Below are 22,836 nucleotides of genomic sequence, written 5' to 3'. Positions count from 1 at the left end.
TGGAACACCGGACAGATCACGAAGAGGGACAAACTTCTCTCACTACAAGCAGAGGGGAAAAGGCGAAGCGAGAGAGATAACTGGGGCCAAAATCTGTCATCTCCAGCAGGTGGCGTTTTTTCGCTCGCCTAACGAGTTTTGTATGGAGCTCAATGAGTGTCGAATTTGGTTAACAAAACATTTTATGACTTATTTGTTCGAATATAAGTTCCTAATGATTGGGTTGTTATGAGTGTACTGATATAAGTAGGACACGTTACACCCCGGCTACTTTGAGAAAAACCACTGGGTGCGTTCGTAAATTGCCTCCAGTGTGCTCTGGGTCGTTCCTAAATTCAGAGAGTTGTAAAATTGTCTGTTGGTAAAGGAGTAGGGATGATCCGAGCGTTCTGACCACACAATAGCAGTCAAGCACCCAAACTAATTGGCTAAAATTGACTAGCTTGCAAGCTACTTCCCAACACAAATGAGAGAACACCTCACTCTGGCCATTTTACTAGGCCCAGCAGAGCAGATTAGGCTGTTTTCATCTAGAGTTTTAGTGACTGTAACTGTGCTGCTGGCAACAATTACATTTTTACTGATGCCGATCATATTCAATGGGTGTTGCGTGTTCGTAAATTCAACAGTTACTCTGTGCTCTGCCACACTCAGACAAGAGTGCTCTGAAATCGGAGTAGATAACTAGAGTGAATTTAAGAATGCGCCTATCGGAGTTGTGCCTGGTCGTCACTAGTTACATCAAACACAAATGTTATTGTAAACCTAACCTTAACCACACTGCTAATTTTGTACCTAACGCTAAACTTAAATTAAGACCAAAAACCAAATGTTTGTTTTCATGAATTTTTACCATATAGCCAATTTTGACTTTGTGACTGAGATAACTAACTAGTCGGTGTCTGTTATTCACACGCGTGTCTGCCTTCTCATTGGCTAGAATGGTCGCAACAGATCGTGCCTCTTCCTCCTCCTCTCTATGGTCCAGAGCATCCGTAAATTTCTCTGGCTCTGGAGCTATCAAGTGAAGGCTCCCCTGAACCGCTCCGACTACGGTCTGGAGGCTAGGCAGGAAAGGTAACAATTCGGAAAGCATTCAGACCCATTTTTGTTACGTTACAGCCTTCTTCTAAAATGTATTAAATGCATTTTTTCCCGCATCAATCTACTCCCAATACCCCATAATGACAAAGTGAAAACAGGTTTTTAGACATTTTTTTTCTCATTTATTAAAAATAAAAAACAGAAATACCTTATTTACATAAGTATTCAGACCCTTTGCTATGAGATTTGAAATTGAGGTCAGGTGAATCCTGTTTCCATTGATCATGTTTCTACAACTTGATTGGATTCCACCTCTGGTAAATATAATTGATTGGACATGATTTGGAAAGGCACACACCTGTTCATAAAAGGGCCCACAGTTGACAGTGCATGTCAGATCAAAAACTAAGCCATGAGGTCGAAGGAATTGTTCATAGAACGCCGAGACAGGAGAATGTTGAGGCACAGCTCTGGGGAACGGTACCAAAACATTTCGGAAGCATTGAAGATCCCCAAGAACACAGTGGCCTCCATCATTCTGAAATGGAAGAAGTTTGGAACCACCAAGACTCATCTTAAAGCTGTCCGCCCACCCAAACTGAGCGATCGGGGGAGAAGGTCCTTGTTCAGGGAGGTGACCAAGAATCCGATGGTCACTCTGACAGAGCTCCAGAGCTTCCTCTGTGGAGATGGGAGAATCTTCCAGAAGGACAACCATCTCTGCAGCACTCCAATCAGGCCTTTATGGTGGAGTAGCCAGATGTAAGCCACTCCCTCAGTAAAAGGCACATGACAGCCCACTTAGAGTTTGCCAAAAGGCACCTAAAGTACTCTCAGACCATGAGAAACAAGATTCTCTGGTCTGATGAATCCATGATTGAAGTCTTTGGCCTGAATGCCAGAGCCCAGACATGTACCCGATTGAACATCTCTGGAGAGACCTGAAGATAGCTGTGCAGCGACGCTCCCCATCCAACCTGACAGAGCTTGCGGAGATCTGCAGAGAAGAATGGGAGAAACTCCCTAAATACAGGTGCCAAGCTTGAAGCATCATACCCAAGAAGACTCAAGGCTGTAATCGCTGCCAAAGGTGCTTCAACAAAGCACTGAGTAAAGGGTGTGAATAATTATGTAAATGTGATATTTAAAAAAATAAAAAATAATACACTTGCAAACATTTCTAAAAAACTGTTTTTGCTTTGTCATTATAGGGTATTGTGTGTAGATTGATGAGGGGGAAAAAACGATTTAATACATTCTCAAATAAGGCTGTAACTTAACAAAATGTGGAAAAAGTCAATGGGTTTGAATAGTTTCTGAATGCACTGTATGCATCTGTGCTACGAGGAAATGGACAGTAGTAAAATGAAATTCCAAGTTGCCTCGATGTTGCATCAGTTCCCAGTCAATAATAAATTCCTATAATCAGTTTTCTTGTCTTATCAATTCAACATCTACTACGTATCTTGATTATGTGGAGAATACTGTATGAAACACAATGATTTTGACGTATCATATTCTTTAATTCATACAATATGGCAATGTGCTGTTATATTGGGTTGAAATTAGCCCCAAAGATGGCGATATTGAGTCGTTTCATCTTACCGTCTAAAGTGAATGTATACAGCCGGCTATAGAGCACCACAGTGGATACCCATAAACCCTAGCGGTCAAACAGGGAAATGGTTCCAATCGTTTTTCCACCATTTATTTTTCCCATAGGGAATAAGAAACACTTAAAAAAGGGCTGTGTTTGTGTAGGCTTACCCTGGCGTGATGTTTTGATAACCATGTAAATCTCTCTTGGACAAGGTGACTTTTATCAATATATTCATCTGTATTTACTCAGATTCGAACATGTAAATTAGTATCAATGTAGACATCATGCAAGACCACAGATCCCTGCAAGCTCCTGCAAGTCACCTCTAGCTGACACCTTTGCTAACAGGTATTGTGTCAATTTAGAACTTGCACAAGACAGTTCACAGAATTGTAAATGTATTTATTTTTTGCCAATTTATTCATTACAAAATTTAGCTAACATTAGATAGTTAATACAGAGATTCTTACCGATTCGGCAGTCTAGTCCAGATCACCATGGATGGCATTTGTAGTTCTTTATGATAGGCACATTAGCAGCTAAATAGCATTTCATATTGGGGGGTTAAATACAGGCGAATATATTGATAAAAGTCACCTTGTCTTAGAGAGATTCACACAGTTATCAAAACATCACTCCAGGGTAAACCAACACAAAAAAAAACAGAACTTATTTTAAGATTCTAAAATTCACTATGGGAAAAATGAATGATGGAAAAACAATTGGAAACATTTCCTTCTTTGACCGCTAGGTTTTATGGGTATTATGACTCATACTGTGGTACTCTATACACTCGTATCCACCGTGAACCGGTTCGTATAAAAAACATTGTCCATTCAGCCTGCAGAGGTGTCGATTTCCTCCTTAACTTGATTTAATAGTGAGTAAAAAAAATAAAAAATTCTCGCCAATAAATTAAGAAGTCGAGTTAAGGAGGCTCTAGGGCTGGGAGGGTTAGTAGTTAGATGTGTTCTGGCTCTAGAGCTGGGAGGGTTAGTAGTTAGATGTGTTCTAGGGCTGGGAGGGTTAGTAGTTAGATGTGTTCTGGCTCTAGAGCTGGGAGGGTTAGTAGTTAGATGTGTTCTGGCTCTAGATCTGGGAGGGTTAGTAGTTAGATGTGTTCTGACTCTAGGGCTGGGAGGGTTAGTAGTTAGATGTGTTCTGGCTCTAGAGCTGGGAGGGTTAGTAGTTAGATGTGTTCTGGCTCTAGATCTGGGAGGGTTAGTAGTTAGATGTGTTCTGACTCTAGGGCTGGGAGGGTTAGTAGTTAGATGTGTTCTGGCTCTAGAGCTGGGAGGGTTAGTAGTTAGATGTGTTCTGACTCTAGGGCTGGGAGGGTTAGTAGTTAGATGTGTTCTGACTCTAGGGCTGGGAGGGTTAGTAGTTAGATGTGTTCTGGCTCTAGAGCTGGGAGGGTTAGTAGTTAGATGTGTTCTAGAGCTGGGAGGGTTAGTAGTTAGATGTGTTCTGGCTCTAGAGCTGGGAGGGTTAGTAGTTAGATGTGTTCTGGCTCTAGAGCTGGGAGGGTTAGTAGTTAGATGTGTTCTAGAGCTGGGAGGGTTAGTAGTTAGATGTGTTCTGACTCTAGGGCTGGGAGGGTTAGTAGTTAGATGTGTTCTGGATCTAGAGCTGGGAGGGTTAGTAGTTAGATGTGTTCTGGCTCTAGGGCTGGGAGGGTTAGTAGTTAGATGTGTTCTGGCTCTAGAGCTGGGAGGGTTAGTAGTTAGATGTGTTCTGGCTCTAGATCTGGGAGGGTTAGTAGTTAGATGTGTTCTGACTCTAGGGCTGGGAGGGTTAGTAGTTAGATGTGTTCTGGCTCTAGAGCTGGGAGGGTTAGTAGTTAGATGTGTCCTGGCTCTAGGGCTGGGAGGGTTAGTAGTTAGATGTGTTCTGGCTCTAGGGCTGGGAGGGTTAGTAGTTAGATGTGTTCTGGCTCTAGGGCTGGGAGGGTTAGTAGTTAGATGTGTTCTGGCTCTAGAGCTGGGAGGGTTAGTAGTTAGATGTGTTCTGGCTCTAGAGCTGGGAGGGTTAGTAGTTAGATGTGTTCTGGCTCTAGAGCTGGGAGGGTTAGTAGTTAGATGTGTTCTAAAGCTGGGAGGGTTAGTAGTTAGATGTGTTCTGGCTCTAGAGCTGGGAGGGTTAGTAGTTAGATGTGTTCTGGCTCTAGGGCTGGGAGGGTTAGTAGTTAGATGTGTTCTAGAGCTGGGAGGGTTAGTAGTTAGATGTGTTCTGGCTCTAGAGCTGGGAGGGTTAGTAGTTAGATGTGTTCTGGCTCTAGAGCTGGGAGGGTTAGTAGTTAGATGTGTTCTGGCTCTAGGGCTGGGAGGGTTAGTAGTTAGATGTGTTCTGGCTCTAGAGCTGGGAGGGTTAGTAGTTAGATGTGTTCTGGCTCTAGAGCTGGGAGGGTTAGTAGTTAGATGTGTTCTGGCTCTAGAGCTGGGAGGGTTAGTAGTTAGATGTGTTCTGACTCTAGAGCTGGGAGGGTTAGTAGTTAGATGTGTTCTGGCTCTAGAGCTGGGAGGGTTAGTAGTTAGATGTGTTCTGGCTCTAGAGCTGGGAGGGTTAGTAGTTAGATGTGTTCTGACTCTAGGGCTGGGAGGGTTAGTAGTTAGATGTGTTCTGGCTCTAGAGCTGGGAGGGTTAGTAGTTAGATGTGTTCTGGCTCTAGAGCTGGGAGGGTTAGTAGTTAGATGTGTTCTGACTCTAGAGCTGGGAGGGTTAGTAGTTAGATGTGTTCTGGCTCTAGAGCTGGGAGGGTTAGTAGTTAGATGTGTTCTGGCTCTAGATCTGGGAGGGTTAGTAGTTAGATGTGTTCTGGCTCTAGGGCTGGGAGGGTTAGTAGTTAGATGTGTTCTGGCTCTAGAGCTGGGAGGGTTAGTAGTTAGATGTGTTCTGGCTCTAGAGCTGGGAGGGTTAGTAGTTAGAATTGTGTTTCACGCTAATTAGTCCAGTTCAATGGCCTTAAGCATGAGCGGTTGAACTCGTGACGGTCATAAGAATTATTTTCCTCCCCTCATAGTTCTAACCCTTTCTCAAGTCAGAGATTTACGTTTAAAAAAGTGAGACTGAGAACTTTGGGAAACAGTGTTGGGAAGCAATTTAGACGGACCGGACCCTTTCACAATCTAACTATCCACTTTAGGTAAGACGATGCTTCTTTAAAAAAAAAAAACGCAGACCAAACACTGACAGCCTTGATGCACAGGCCATTCAGATATTCTATTCAACTATATAATTTAATTTTTTAAATTATGGCATTTTCTAAATTATCAATTGTCTCTGGATTTACAGAGCCTATGGCATATATTATGCTTGATGGACTAAGATATTGATCCCAATTCAAAAATTGCTACAAAAATAAACACTACAGTGTATATATACATACAGTATATGCATAGGCCTACAGAAATCACATAAATGATCTCATCTGATGTGTTAAAAATTGCTTTGAAATGGAGTGTGAAATACATGTGCACATTTCAGGAACAAATGCTGAATCTACCAGTCTCATACTTGACCAATGGTTCACAGTATGTAATTGATGTTGCTATTAACATGTAATAACCATATCCTACAGTTTATAGCCCAACGGTATAGTCACTGGATGGTTCAAAGAGATGCCTCGCGGTAACTTCAATGTTTATTTTGCAAGCAGAGGAGGACCCCATGTCAGGACCGAAGAGTTAGTGGATTATTCTTTTTTTTTTTACGATGACAATATCAGACTATTGACTCTATTTATGGGCAGGCCTGATAGAAATTCAGAACTTTATTCGATTTTTTTTAAAAGCTTTTGTTTTTTGTTATGCTGCATCTCAATCTTAATGGATCATTTGGTGAAGAAAGTATTATTAATTTAGTGTTTTATTTTCTTTGTGTGCCACAGGGCAGCAGGCATAGTTCTGTTGGTCTTCATACTTGCAGCTCTTCTCATCCTCGGATGCTGGTATTTTAGGAGGAGATGCGGGTACAAAATGATTAGGGTAAGATTAGTCCAGCACTTGCATGGCCAAGGGTGCATATTTCAATAGTCTTAATAAATGGCTTCCTCTCTACTTTCCTTAATCTGTGGTGATCTGAAGAGAATGGGCTTAGGCTTTCACCTGGAGTTATTTCCGATGATTCTATGTCTATGATTCTCCTCAGTTAAGATAAAGGAGGATACAAAGAGGGATAGCTGCATTGATGTACATCAACTTGGCAATGGGTTTAGGGGAGCTCCCACCACACTGGTTCCTTTAGAACAGATCTGAAAACTCAGAAGAAAAGTGTATGTATGGGTTGCTTTCCCAGTGAACACAAGATGTTGAAAATACTTATTTTTAATGTCTTTTCAACGAAAAAGACAATATTTTCATGTGTTGTGCTCATAGGTTTTCGACAGGGCTTATACCTCCTGTTCTCCTGTTTTCTTTTCCTCTCGTGTTATTCTCCCCACAGAGCCCAAGATCAGGGTCCCTGCCAGGATTCATTGGAGGACAGTTCAACGAGGGAGGAGCCACAGCAGAAAACAAGATGGGCCTCAGTGACCTCCGACCTTTGACTCGAGTGCCGTGCCACAACTAATGTTGTCAAAACACAGTAGTCTTGTTACCCTCAGAAATGTGTGTGTGTGTGTGTGTGCGCGTGTAGTATGTGTAGTGTGTTATATCGACAGCGTATGTCTATGTGAGTGCACGGGCTCATGTGTGTGTGTGTCTGTGTGTTAAACAAAGCCAACAGGTGACCGTTGCTTCCTCCCTGTTCACACACACTTCCCCATTGGGCCTTGCTTGCACAGAGAACAAGCATCACATGGGACAATGCATGTGCTAATTCTTTCTTCTGTTTTTTTTCCCCCACAATGTGCATGTTTTGAATTCCTGAATCCAGCTTCCTCTTTCTGAGAGTATGTGGAAGCCAGGGAGGAAGGAAACATGCCAATGCCTGGGTTGTGTTTATTTTCTTGCTCCCCATCCAATGTATTTAACCACCTCTTCTGGTATCAATCTCCTGGTTTAAGGTACAGAACTTCATGTTCAGACTTTAGAGAACATTAATTTATCTTCAGGGGTTATGGGGAATGAATTATAGTTGGAGAACTGTATGTAGGCTTAATCTGAGATTCAGTCTGAAACTATTCTTGGTTTGCACCATGTTGGACTGTAAGTTGTAGCCTGTTTTGTCCTCTCGGTTTTCAGGGATATAATGATGGTGTAATTACATTTAATGGAGAGTAAAGGCGTCAGCATGCTTCAATTCGGCTGGCGCATAGCCGTAATCCCTTAAAAGACCGTCACTTGAAAAACGAGAAAAGAAAGCGGCAATGGTATCGTTTGTCCAATTTGAGACACCGCAGCCTCTATTAGAGGTCGACCGATTATGATTTTTCAACGCTGATACCGATACCGATTATTAGAGGGCCAAAAAAGCCGATGCCGATTAATCGGACGATTTTTCAATATATTTGTAATAATGACAATTACAACAATACTGAATGAACACTTATTTTAACTTAATATAATACATCAATAAAATCAATTTAGCCTCAAATAAATAATGAAGCATGTTCAATTTGGTTTAAATAATGCAAAAACAAAGTGTTGGAGAAGAAAGTAAAAGTGCAATATGTGCCATGTAAAAAAGCTAACGTTTAAGTTCCTTGCTCAGAACATGATGGTGGTTCCTTTTAACATGAGTCTTCAATATTCCCAGGTAAGAAGTTTTAGGTTGTAGTTATTATAGGAATTATAGGACTATTTCTCTCTATACCATTTGTATTTCATATACCTTTGACTATTGGATGTTCTTATAGGCACTTTAGTATTGCCAGTGTAACAGTATAGCTTCCGGCCCTCTCCTCGCCCCTACCTGGGCTCGAACCAGGAACACATCGACAACAGCCACCCTCGAAGCATCGTTACCCTTCGCACCACAAAAGCCGCCGCAAGGGGAACAACTACTCCAAGTCTCAGAGCGAGTGACGTCACCGATTGAAATGCTATTAGCGCGCACCCCGCTAACTAGCTAGCCATTTCACATCGGTTACACCAGCCTAATCTCGGGAGTTGATAGGCTTGAAGTCATAAACAGCAGAATGCTGGCAAAACGCAGGAAAGTGCTGTTTGAATGAATGTGTACGAGACTGCTGCTGCCTACCATCGCTCAGTCAGACTGCTCTATCAAATACCAAATCATAGACTTAATTATAACATAATAACACACAGAAATACGAGCCTTTGGTCATTAATATGGTCGAATCCGGAAACTATCATTTCGAAAACAAAACGTTTATTCTTTCAGTGAAATACGGAACCGTTCCGTATTTTATCTAACGGGTGGCATCCCTAAGTCTAAATATTGCTGTTACATTGTACAACCTTCAATGTTATGTCATAATTATGTACAATTCTGGCAAATTAATTACGGTCTTTGTTAGGAAGAAATGGACTTCACACAGTTCGCAACGAGCCAGGCGGCCCCAAACTGCTGCATATACCCTGACTGCTTTCACGGAACGGAAGAGAAGTGACACAATTTCCCTAGTTATAAGAAATTCATGTTAGCAGGCAATATTAACTAAATATGCAGGTTTTATGCTAGCTAGCAATTTACCTTGGCTTCTTGCTGCCCTCGCGTAACAGGTAGTCAGCCTGCCACGCAGGCTCCACGTGGAGTGCAATGTAAGGCAGGTGGTTAGATCGTTGGACTAGTAACCGGAAGGTTGCATAAACGAATTCCCGAGCCGACAAGGTAAAAATATGTCGTTCTGCCCCTGAACAAGGCAGTTAACCCACCTTTCCTAAGCCGTCATTGAAAATAAGAATGTGTTCATAACTGACTTGCCTAGTTAAATAAAGGTGTAAAATCAGCCAAATCGGTGTCCAAAAATACCGATTTCCGATTGTTATGAAAACTTGAAATCGGCCCTAATTAATCGGCCATTCCGATTAGTCGGTCGACCTCTAGCCTCTATACACTTCTTCAAAATAGTCAGAATGAATCTAAGATAACTCAAGCAATTTGTCATTAACTTTGACATTTTTGCCAGAAGAGATCTTAGTCGCACAATTTTTATATCTAACTAAGATGTTCGGTGCAGTATTTCTCAATGAAAAAAGGTGCATGAAAATGAGTCGTCACCTCGTTGAATGACAGAAAATACTTTATTCAAGAATCCCTACTGTTGACCAATCACCGTCTAAGGGGCGTAGACTTCAGCTCTGAAATTCAGCTTGCCTCCAGAAAAAACGTTGAGTGGCCAAACAGCCGGAAATAAAATCTCACCGAAGTCCAAAAGGTTGTCATAATATGTGCGCCAACTCTACTGAGCTGTTTAGGCTGGGACGCCTTAGGGGTTATACATATGTAGAGAAGATGTTTCTGTTTTTTAATATGATGATTTTGCGTTCACGTTACTGTATGAACTAATAGGACCTCCCCACCCAACTGTGGTTAAACTACAGTACACCACCACTACTACTGTTGCTGACTGTCTTGACCTAAATAACAAACATCTCTGTCAATCAGTCATACACTCAACCATTTGTGCCTTACATAACATGTCTTTTAGCTATTCTCTTCAGTAATGTAACTGTAACTAACAACACTAGTCACACAGACAAGATTGTATGCACTAAATGAAATGTAAGGGAAGCAGACCCAGGCCTGGTCATAGCTAGAGATAGTGATTGTATTCGGCCTGTTGTGTGTGAAAACCATGGTTGTGTTATCGTGTGTGTGTGTATGGTGTGTATGGTGTGTATGGTGTCCCAGGAGTGGTGAATAATAAACCCTAAGATATAATAAAGACTAATTGGTTGTGTTGTATTGTACCTGGACTGTTGGCCACAGAGTCAAAGTGGCAGTTGGCCAGCATGAGGTGCTGAGCCCCAGCCTTGGGCTCCAGGCGGACAGCGATGTTGCTGACCCGGTCGTAGTAGGAGGTGAACCCTCCCAGGAAGTCAATGCTGAAGGAGCCTGTGGGTCGCTGGACGTCCACAGTGACAGAGTGGGGTCCTGAGGCGCTGTCGGCCTTGATGTGCTCAATCTGCTCTAGCAGGAAGTTAACCGTTAAGACCTCATTCTCCGGGCTGCCCGTGGGACGGGGACCGACGCTGGTGATACGCTCCAGGTGCTTCCTGGTAGAAAGGGAAAGGCATGCAGGGTGTGAGTCAGCAAATCAGGTGACACATGTTCAGTAAAGGCCTACTACATCTGCAGTTTCTATCAAGTTTCATTTCAATCATTTTGATAAAGTAATTTTAATAATAACTTCCAAATGTAGGCTAGGCCTAATATTATCATCCCTTTTGACCTGACGTATGTTACGTTTTGTTGTGCATAATAATATTAGAAGAGTTAAAACATTGTGAGGCATCATGGCAATGTTTTGAAGTGGGATATGTCTTCTGTCATCCCGTACTGTTGGCCTAGTCATATCAGTACTGTAAATAGCCTACTGTAGAGCCTGTTTAGTCGTTTTTTTAGAGACAAAGCCTTTCCTGTTTCCTTTCTGCTTTTTCGGTTTGCAAAAATTCTGGCAGCTACAATAAGATCCACACCAATAAGGCTGTAGGTCATTTGACACTCCACAGGGCCTATGTGGTAGTTTACATTGAGGTAGCCTATGTAGACCCTCACCCCCACCCCTTCCCTGGTCCCAAATCTGTTTCAGCTGTCATGCCAACACATATGGTCATTGTCAAGGAGCCAAACAGTTTAGTCACCACAGGAGTTGGCAATACAGCACAAACAGATCTGGAACCAGACTACCACTTCCCTTATGCCACTAAAAACAGGAAGAATTCCCCATGGACTGTTTGGCTTTGGCTAGGTCAACTAGACTGTAAAATCCAAATGACTCCAGGTGAATTCCTTACCTGTAGCCTATGTCTGACAGGTTTGCCCTCAGATTACGTAGGTGTCACATTATTTGACACTTTCATAAGGCTAATATATATTGTCCCCACCCCTTCAATTCCCTTCCTCCACTAAAGAGAACTCGACATGGACTGTGTGGGTGTGGCTAGGTCTAGGTAGACTGTAGTGTCCTTAATGACTCCAGGTGGTTTCCTTTCCTGTATGTTAGCTTTAGGGTTGCCCTCAGATTATATCACCTACTGTATGTGTCCCATCTGACACATTCATCAGGCTTATGTGTCTACATCTCTCTACCTAGTAGTGTCATAAAGCAGGATTTTATCAAATAAGCATCCAACTGCTCTCTGATTACCTGAAAAGCAGCCTTGTATATATTTATTACAGGAATGTAGGAAATAAAATAAGTAGTTCCTTTAGAAAATGGTGTTATGCTACAATTATTCAAATGTAGAGCATAATTGGTCTATTTGTGTCTGATATTTCTTCACTATTGACATGTTCAGACAGACTATGTCAGCGCCACAAACTGTCAAGAAACAATGGAGAAGGATTATTTTATACTTCCACCGCCACTCCCTCCTATTATGAACCGACCGTTAGCTACACCCTAGCGACACCTGACATGGGTTACCTAGAATGACAACTAGTACCAGTGGCTTGTAGCGTAGCTAGGTGGAACCAACTCTGAGATAACCTTTCCTCTAGTTGTTTATCTCACACACCGGGGTCGTTAACGCCGTATTGCAAACTGGAAGTGATCGCAATGGAATAAGTAACGTTAACGTTCGGCTAATATCAGAGATTCTATATATGCAACTTGTTGAGAATATAGCTATCTACAATTCAATTGACAACAGTATCAAGATTTACCTTGCCCTGATAGCATTGAACTCGCCAGTAGATTTTCCAATGACTAGCTGCTGTAATGATAAATGAACAACTCCCCACAGCACCAGAATAAATACAGTCACCAGTGCCACTCCGACGCCTTCGTGTAGCAGGTACAAGCTCACTTCAGGCTTCTTTTTTACTTCACTGCAGCCGTTGATTCCACGTTGATCCTGAGAGTCATTCTTATTTTCCGATACATTGTTTTGCGTCCCGTATAAGGATTTTATTCTCCTAATTGTGGTGTCCCTCTCCATCTTTGCCACTAGTACACATATATATGAACGTCCAATACACCAGCAACCGTCGCTTCTGGAACACCGGACAGATCACGAAGAGGGACAAACTTCTCTCACTACAAGCAGAGGGGAAAAGGCGAAGCGAGAGAGATAACTGGGGCCAAAATCTGTCATCTCCAGCAGGTGGCGTTTTTTCGCTCGCCTAACGAGTTTTGTATGGAGCTCAATGAGTGTCGAATTTGGTTAACAAAACATTTTATGACTTATTTGTTCGAATATAAGTTCCTAATGATTGGGTTGTTATGAGTGTACTGATATAAGTAGGACACGTTACACCCCGGCTACTTTGAGAAAAACCACTGGGTGCGTTCGTAAATTGCCTCCAGTGTGCTCTGGGTCGTTCCTAAATTCAGAGAGTTGTAAAATTGTCTGTTGGTAAAGGAGTAGGGATGATCCGAGCGTTCTGACCACACAATAGCAGTCAAGCACCCAAACTAATTGGCTAAAATTGACTAGCTTGCAAGCTACTTCCCAACACAAATGAGAGAACACCTCACTCTGGCCATTTTACTAGGCCCAGCAGAGCAGATTAGGCTGTTTTCATCTAGAGTTTTAGTGACTGTAACTGTGCTGCTGGCAACAATTACATTTTTACTGATGCCGATCATATTCAATGGGTGTTGCGTGTTCGTAAATTCAACAGTTACTCTGTGCTCTGCCACACTCAGACAAGAGTGCTCTGAAATCGGAGTAGATAACTAGAGTGAATTTAAGAATGCGCCTATCGGAGTTGTGCCTGGTCGTCACTAGTTACATCAAACACAAATGTTATTGTAAACCTAACCTTAACCACACTGCTAATTTTGTACCTAACGCTAAACTTAAATTAAGACCAAAAACCAAATGTTTGTTTTCATGAATTTTTACCATATAGCCAATTTTGACTTTGTGACTGAGATAACTAACTAGTCGGTGTCTGTTATTCACACGCGTGTCTGCCTTCTCATTGGCTAGAATGGTCGCAACAGATCGTGCCTCTTCCTCCTCCTCTCTATGGTCCAGAGCATCCGTAAATTTCTCTGGCTCTGGAGCTATCAAGTGAAGGCTCCCCTGAACCGCTCCGACTACGGTCTGGAGGCTAGGCAGGAAAGGTAACAATTCGGAAAGCATTCAGACCCATTTTTGTTACGTTACAGCCTTCTTCTAAAATGTATTAAATGCATTTTTTCCCGCATCAATCTACTCCCAATACCCCATAATGACAAAGTGAAAACAGGTTTTTAGACATTTTTTTTCTCATTTATTAAAAATAAAAAACAGAAATACCTTATTTACATAAGTATTCAGACCCTTTGCTATGAGATTTGAAATTGAGGTCAGGTGAATCCTGTTTCCATTGATCATGTTTCTACAACTTGATTGGATTCCACCTCTGGTAAATATAATTGATTGGACATGATTTGGAAAGGCACACACCTGTTCATAAAAGGGCCCACAGTTGACAGTGCATGTCAGATCAAAAACTAAGCCATGAGGTCGAAGGAATTGTTCATAGAACGCCGAGACAGGAGAATGTTGAGGCACAGCTCTGGGGAACGGTACCAAAACATTTCGGAAGCATTGAAGATCCCCAAGAACACAGTGGCCTCCATCATTCTGAAATGGAAGAAGTTTGGAACCACCAAGACTCATCTTAAAGCTGTCCGCCCACCCAAACTGAGCGATCGGGGGAGAAGGTCCTTGTTCAGGGAGGTGACCAAGAATCCGATGGTCACTCTGACAGAGCTCCAGAGCTTCCTCTGTGGAGATGGGAGAATCTTCCAGAAGGACAACCATCTCTGCAGCACTCCAATCAGGCCTTTATGGTGGAGTAGCCAGATGTAAGCCACTCCCTCAGTAAAAGGCACATGACAGCCCACTTAGAGTTTGCCAAAAGGCACCTAAAGTACTCTCAGACCATGAGAAACAAGATTCTCTGGTCTGATGAATCCATGATTGAAGTCTTTGGCCTGAATGCCAGAGCCCAGACATGTACCCGATTGAACATCTCTGGAGAGACCTGAAGATAGCTGTGCAGCGACGCTCCCCATCCAACCTGACAGAGCTTGCGGAGATCTGCAGAGAAGAATGGGAGAAACTCCCTAAATACAGGTGCCAAGCTTGAAGCATCATACCCAAGAAGACTCAAGGCTGTAATCGCTGCCAAAGGTGCTTCAACAAAGCACTGAGTAAAGGGTGTGAATAATTATGTAAATGTGATATTTAAAAAAATAAAAAATAATACACTTGCAAACATTTCTAAAAAACTGTTTTTGCTTTGTCATTATAGGGTATTGTGTGTAGATTGATGAGGGGGAAAAAACGATTTAATACATTCTCAAATAAGGCTGTAACTTAACAAAATGTGGAAAAAGTCAATGGGTTTGAATAGTTTCTGAATGCACTGTATGCATCTGTGCTACGAGGAAATGGACAGTAGTAAAATGAAATTCCAAGTTGCCTCGATGTTGCATCAGTTCCCAGTCAATAATAAATTCCTATAATCAGTTTTCTTGTCTTATCAATTCAACATCTACTACGTATCTTGATTATGTGGAGAATACTGTATGAAACACAATGATTTTGACGTATCATATTCTTTAATTCATACAATATGGCAATGTGCTGTTATATTGGGTTGAAATTAGCCCCAAAGATGGCGATATTGAGTCGTTTCATCTTACCGTCTAAAGTGAATGTATACAGCCGGCTATAGAGCACCACAGTGGATACCCATAAACCCTAGCGGTCAAACAGGGAAATGGTTCCAATCGTTTTTCCACCATTTATTTTTCCCATAGGGAATAAGAAACACTTAAAAAAGGGCTGTGTTTGTGTAGGCTTACCCTGGCGTGATGTTTTGATAACCATGTAAATCTCTCTTGGACAAGGTGACTTTTATCAATATATTCATCTGTATTTACTCAGATTCGAACATGTAAATTAGTATCAATGTAGACATCATGCAAGACCACAGATCCCTGCAAGCTCCTGCAAGTCACCTCTAGCTGACACCTTTGCTAACAGGTATTGTGTCAATTTAGAACTTGCACAAGACAGTTCACAGAATTGTAAATGTATTTATTTTTTGCCAATTTATTCATTACAAAATTTAGCTAACATTAGATAGTTAATACAGAGATTCTTACCGATTCGGCAGTCTAGTCCAGATCACCATGGATGGCATTTGTAGTTCTTTATGATAGGCACATTAGCAGCTAAATAGCATTTCATATTGGGGGGTTAAATACAGGCGAATATATTGATAAAAGTCACCTTGTCTTAGAGAGATTCACACAGTTATCAAAACATCACTCCAGGGTAAACCAACACAAAAAAAAACAGAACTTATTTTAAGATTCTAAAATTCACTATGGGAAAAATGAATGATGGAAAAACAATTGGAAACATTTCCTTCTTTGACCGCTAGGTTTTATGGGTATTATGACTCATACTGTGGTACTCTATACACTCGTATCCACCGTGAACCGGTTCGTATAAAAAACATTGTCCATTCAGCCTGCAGAGGTGTCGATTTCCTCCTTAACTTGATTTAATAGTGAGTAAAAAAAATAAAAAATTCTCGCCAATAAATTAAGAAGTCGAGTTAAGGAGGAATATTGAATTAAGGAGGAAATCGACAGCTTTGCTGCCTAAGTGGAGAATTAATGTTTTATGTGCGAATCGGTCAACAGGGGTATGTGTGTAAAGCCGGCTGCATACATTCCCTTCGGACGGTAAAATGAAACGACTCAATATCGCTATCTGTGGGATAGGTTGAAATGTTTAAACTTTCCTACCTAATTTCTTCTTTTTTTATTAAACTTGTTGTGCTCATTGCAATGGTTTACTATTTAATTTCACTAATACAGGAAACTACCAAAAGAAAGGAAACATCAATATTGCGCGTTTTAATAGGCTGTTGGGCCAACACGAGCCACCAGAACAGCTTCAATGCTCCTCGGCATAGATTCTACAAGTGTCTGGAAAACTATAGGAGGCATCTGACACTATTCTTCCACGAGAAATACCATAATTGAGTGTTTTGTTGGTGGTGGAAAACACGCGCTGCTCCAGAATCTCTCATACGTCTTCAGTTGGGTTGAGATCTGATGACTGAGATACACACACACACACACACACACACACACACACACACACACACACACACACACACACACACACACACACACACACACACACACACACACACACACACACACACACACACACACACACACACACACACACACACACACACAATGCTCCTTTGCGACCCATCTTTCAAAGTCATTGAGATCTCTTCTAGCCACGGTAGCCAACATAATGGTCAACTGGGCATTTCTATACATGACCCTAAACTTATTTTAATTGCTTAATTAACTCAGGAACCACACCTGTGTGGAAGTACCTGTATTCACTATACTTTGTATCCCTCATTTAGTGTTTCCTTTATTTTGTCAGTTACCTGTAGTGTTCCAGTATGTGAACTGCCTGTGAAGCAGAAGGTAGTGATATTGTGCACCCTACAGACCATTTCTTGATACTGCGTGATCATCTACAGTACTGTCCAAAACAGGCAACAAATGACAATTATATTATTACACTATCAGGAGCATCATACTGCATTTCCACCACTATATAATAAAACATGTTATCTTATTCACAGGAATTGTCATCGATTAGAATGACAAAGCAATGAGGAGACAACACATGGAGAAGAAAACCTACTTTGTGTTAAAATATGGATCTCTTTTTGTGCTCTCTCTTTTATTTATAAAGCATATTTTGGTAATAATCCAAATATAATTTCGTACTATGAAATGATTATGATATTGACCATTAAAATATAACATTCATTTCCAGAAATACAATATTATCATTGGGCTGACCGACACGTGGCTTGAGTGTACAGGCTAATGTTCAAGATAGGATATCAGTTGTGTGTAATGAATGTTAGCCTATTACATAAAGTTATTATTATGAACTGAAGTGAATGTACTCTAAACTAATTATATGAAATGTTAGCATCCTTTATATTAGCCTACTTGAATAGGTGTTTATCAAGTTTCCGTTATTAATATGAATATTGAGGTCACCTGAGTCACAGTCAGACAGAAAGAATTAGCAGACAAAGCTCCACGAGTCCATAATAGATGTGTCCTGGCTCTAGGGCTGGGAGGGTTAGTAGTTAGATGTGTCCTGGCTCTAGAGCTGGGAGGGTTAGTAGTTAAGATGTGTTCTGGCTCTAGAGCTGGGAGGGTTAGTAGTTAGATGTGTTCTGGCTCTAGGGCTGGGAGGGTTATTAGTTAGATGTGTTCTGGCTCTAGAGCTGGGAGGGTTAGTAGTTAGATGTGTTCTGGCTCTAGAGCTGGGAGGGTTAGTAGTTAGATGTGTTCTGGCTCTAGGGCTGGGAGGGTTAGTAGTTAGATGTGTTCTGGCTCTAGAGCTGGGAGGGTTAGTAGTTAGATGTGTTCTAGGGCTGGGAGGGTTAGTAGTTAGATGTGTTCTGGCTCTAGAGCTGGGAGGGTTAGTAGTTAGATGTGTTCTGGCTCTAGATCTGGGAGGGTTAGTAGTTAGATGTGTTCTGACTCTAGGGCTGGGAGGGTTAGTAGTTAGATGTGTTCTGGCTCTAGAGCTGGGAGGGTTAGTAGTTAGATGTGTTCTGGCTCTAGATCTGGGAGGGTTAGTAGTTAGATGTGTTCTGACTCTAGGGCTGGGAGGGTTAGTAGTTAGATGTGTTCTGGCTCTAGAGCTGGGAGGGTTAGTAGTTAGATGTGTTCTGACTCTAGGGCTGGGAGGGTTAGTAGTTAGATGTGTTCTGACTCTAGGGCTGGGAGGGTTAGTAGTTAGATGTGTTCTGGCTCTAGAGCTGGGAGGGTTAGTAGTTAGATGTGTTCTAGAGCTGGGAGGGTTAGTAGTTAGATGTGTTCTGGCTCTAGAGCTGGGAGGGTTAGTAGTTAGATGTGTTCTGGCTCTAGAGCTGGGAGGGTTAGTAGTTAGATGTGTTCTAGAGCTGGGAGGGTTAGTAGTTAGATGTGTTCTGACTCTAGGGCTGGGAGGGTTAGTAGTTAGATGTGTTCTGGATCTAGAGCTGGGAGGGTTAGTAGTTAGATGTGTTCTGGCTCTAGGGCTGGGAGGGTTAGTAGTTAGATGTGTTCTGGCTCTAGAGCTGGGAGGGTTAGTAGTTAGATGTGTTCTGGCTCTAGATCTGGGAGGGTTAGTAGTTAGATGTGTTCTGACTCTAGGGCTGGGAGGGTTAGTAGTTAGATGTGTTCTGGCTCTAGAGCTGGGAGGGTTAGTAGTTAGATGTGTCCTGGCTCTAGGGCTGGGAGGGTTAGTAGTTAGATGTGTTCTGGCTCTAGGGCTGGGAGGGTTAGTAGTTAGATGTGTTCTGGCTCTAGGGCTGGGAGGGTTAGTAGTTAGATGTGTTCTGGCTCTAGAGCTGGGAGGGTTAGTAGTTAGATGTGTTCTGGCTCTAGAGCTGGGAGGGTTAGTAGTTAGATGTGTTCTGGCTCTAGAGCTGGGAGGGTTAGTAGTTAGATGTGTTCTAAAGCTGGGAGGGTTAGTAGTTAGATGTGTTCTGGCTCTAGAGCTGGGAGGGTTAGTAGTTAGATGTGTTCTGGCTCTAGGGCTGGGAGGGTTAGTAGTTAGATGTGTTCTAGAGCTGGGAGGGTTAGTAGTTAGATGTGTTCTGGCTCTAGAGCTGGGAGGGTTAGTAGTTAGATGTGTTCTGGCTCTAGAGCTGGGAGGGTTAGTAGTTAGATGTGTTCTGGCTCTAGGGCTGGGAGGGTTAGTAGTTAGATGTGTTCTGGCTCTAGAGCTGGGAGGGTTAGTAGTTAGATGTGTTCTGGCTCTAGAGCTGGGAGGGTTAGTAGTTAGATGTGTTCTGGCTCTAGAGCTGGGAGGGTTAGTAGTTAGATGTGTTCTGACTCTAGAGCTGGGAGGGTTAGTAGTTAGATGTGTTCTGGCTCTAGAGCTGGGAGGGTTAGTAGTTAGATGTGTTCTGGCTCTAGAGCTGGGAGGGTTAGTAGTTAGATGTGTTCTGACTCTAGGGCTGGGAGGGTTAGTAGTTAGATGTGTTCTGGCTCTAGAGCTGGGAGGGTTAGTAGTTAGATGTGTTCTGGCTCTAGAGCTGGGAGGGTTAGTAGTTAGATGTGTTCTGACTCTAGAGCTGGGAGGGTTAGTAGTTAGATGTGTTCTGGCTCTAGAGCTGGGAGGGTTAGTAGTTAGATGTGTTCTGGCTCTAGATCTGGGAGGGTTAGTAGTTAGATGTGTTCTGGCTCTAGGGCTGGGAGGGTTAGTAGTTAGATGTGTTCTGGCTCTAGAGCTGGGAGGGTTAGTAGTTAGATGTGTTCTGGCTCTAGAGCTGGGAGGGTTAGTAGTTAGAATTGTGTTTCACGCTAATTAGTCCAGTTCAATGGCCTTAAGCATGAGCGGTTGAACTCGTGACGGTCATAAGAATTATTTTCCTCCCCTCATAGTTCTAACCCTTTCTCAAGTCAGAGATTTACGTTTAAAAAAGTGAGACTGAGAACTTTGGGAAACAGTGTTGGGAAGCAATTTAGACGGACCGGACCCTTTCACAATCTAACTATCCACTTTAGGTAAGACGATGCTTCTTTAAAAAAAAAAAACGCAGACCAAACACTGACAGCCTTGATGCACAGGCCATTCAGATATTCTATTCAACTATATAATTTAATTTTTTAAATTATGGCATTTTCTAAATTATCAATTGTCTCTGGATTTACAGAGCCTATGGCATATATTATGCTTGATGGACTAAGATATTGATCCCAATTCAAAAATTGCTACAAAAATAAACACTACAGTGTATATATACATACAGTATATGCATAGGCCTACAGAAATCACATAAATGATCTCATCTGATGTGTTAAAAATTGCTTTGAAATGGAGTGTGAAATACATGTGCACATTTCAGGAACAAATGCTGAATCTACCAGTCTCATACTTGACCAATGGTTCACAGTATGTAATTGATGTTGCTATTAACATGTAATAACCATATCCTACAGTTTATAGCCCAACGGTATAGTCACTGGATGGTTCAAAGAGATGCCTCGCGGTAACTTCAATGTTTATTTTGCAAGCAGAGGAGGACCCCATGTCAGGACCGAAGAGTTAGTGGATTATTCTTTTTTTTTTTACGATGACAATATCAGACTATTGACTCTATTTATGGGCAGGCCTGATAGAAATTCAGAACTTTATTCGATTTTTTTTAAAAGCTTTTGTTTTTTGTTATGCTGCATCTCAATCTTAATGGATCATTTGGTGAAGAAAGTATTATTAATTTAGTGTTTTATTTTCTTTGTGTGCCACAGGGCAGCAGGCATAGTTCTGTTGGTCTTCATACTTGCAGCTCTTCTCATCCTCGGATGCTGGTATTTTAGGAGGAGATGCGGGTACAAAATGATTAGGGTAAGATTAGTCCAGCACTTGCATGGCCAAGGGTGCATATTTCAATAGTCTTAATAAATGGCTTCCTCTCTACTTTCCTTAATCTGTGGTGATCTGAAGAGAATGGGCTTAGGCTTTCACCTGGAGTTATTTCCGATGATTCTATGTCTATGATTCTCCTCAGTTAAGATAAAGGAGGATACAAAGAGGGATAGCTGCATTGATGTACATCAACTTGGCAATGGGTTTAGGGGAGCTCCCACCACACTGGTTCCTTTAGAACAGATCTGAAAACTCAGAAGAAAAGTGTATGTATGGGTTGCTTTCCCAGTGAACACAAGATGTTGAAAATACTTATTTTTAATGTCTTTTCAACGAAAAAGACAATATTTTCATGTGTTGTGCTCATAGGTTTTCGACAGGGCTTATACCTCCTGTTCTCCTGTTTTCTTTTCCTCTCGTGTTATTCTCCCCACAGAGCCCAAGATCAGGGTCCCTGCCAGGATTCATTGGAGGACAGTTCAACGAGGGAGGAGCCACAGCAGAAAACAAGATGGGCCTCAGTGACCTCCGACCTTTGGTAAAACACTGGATGTACTGGGGGGGAAGCAACGGTGGTCAGGGCCCGTATTAATAAAGCATCTCAGAGTAGGACTGCTGCTCTAGGATCAGTTTTTGCCTAGTAGATCATACTGAATAAGATTACATGGACAGAGGGGCCCTGATCCTAGATCAGCACTCCTCTAAGGCGCTTTATGAATATGGGCCCAGAGCTCTCTTTTTTCAGAGTATTTGATAAGTTTTATTGAATGAAGGTGTTTTTGTGAGGTTTAAATCTCTATACAAACTTAGATAAGTGAGGAGAGAATTTGTTTATACCAAAGTAGTGGTGGAACCGATCCCATGATGCAGACATGGGCAGTTATGCGCTGGAAGGCAATGGTGTGACCAACCCCAGGCCACAATCGTTATTTTGTCATAGGATACTGCTTTCCTCTGACTATACAGACAACAACACAACCATGAAGGAAGGACCTTTTGTTCAAATCTCCATTACTCTTCTGAGAATGAAAGGGCAATAAAGCCAAAGGTCATGTGAGCTGCCTGATGCAATATGACTGGTGGAGGTTCAGTCTGAGATTATGTCAGCAGACCCGTCAGGAGGGGATTATGATCTGGAATTCATAGGGGTGTTAGGAAGGGGAGGTTTGGATCAGAGTGGTGGGGGAGGGGTGGTGTGTGTGATATTCTACTGGAAAAGGTTAACCTTTCTTTGTTCGGAGGAAAACATTTTGACTTCAGGGCTTTTTCCACGACTGAGACGAACCAAGCTGTACTGGGCTGTCCGATGCATCCATCATAGTTGCTGAAATCATTCCGGAAAGGACGATGTGAAAAGAAACTAAGAACATATTCAGAGACTGCAGTTGAAAACTAGCCAACTGGCTAAAACTGTAATTTTTACAGTAATGTTGACTACTGTGCACTGTACCTGTAAAACTAAATGTCATAACGTAAGCGATCTCAGTTTGGTTTGGCCCGGCCCAATAGTGTAAAAATGGAAATAGTATTTCAATCATCAAAGAGTGGCTTATCCTGCTTGTTTTCTAAATGATGTGTGTTTGACTTGATGTGTTTCAGGTTCCCAATGCCCCTCCTGCATATGAGACGATATCATCAGGACCCCTACCTCCTCCCTACTCCCCCTAATAACAACAGTCTTCTGTGGATAACCAA

The 22,836-nt window shown here is 42.0% G+C and overlaps 1 protein-coding gene across 1 annotated transcript; it reads right to left on the bottom strand.

Moving 5' to 3' along the window:
- Positions 1–9,841: 9,841 nt before the first annotated feature.
- Positions 9,842–12,707, bottom strand: LOC120044194 (endoplasmic reticulum metallopeptidase 1-like). Its single transcript, XM_038988788.1, has 2 exons — positions 12,377–12,707; positions 9,842–10,764 (listed from the first exon to the last, which is right to left on the bottom strand). Exons 1-2 carry the CDS (start codon positions 12,649–12,651, stop codon positions 10,419–10,421), a joined length of 621 nt encoding a protein of 206 aa, XP_038844716.1. The 5' UTR covers positions 12,652–12,707; the 3' UTR covers positions 9,842–10,418.
- Between the last annotated feature and the right edge of the window lie 10,129 nt (positions 12,708–22,836).

The sequence above is a fragment of the Salvelinus namaycush genome, chromosome 3 (genome assembly GCF_016432855.1).
Source record: "Salvelinus namaycush isolate Seneca chromosome 3, SaNama_1.0, whole genome shotgun sequence".
Taxonomy (NCBI): Eukaryota; Metazoa; Chordata; class Actinopteri; order Salmoniformes; family Salmonidae; genus Salvelinus; species Salvelinus namaycush.
Note: the sequence above shows the minus strand (reverse complement) of the source record. Positions and strands in the feature narration are given on the sequence as shown.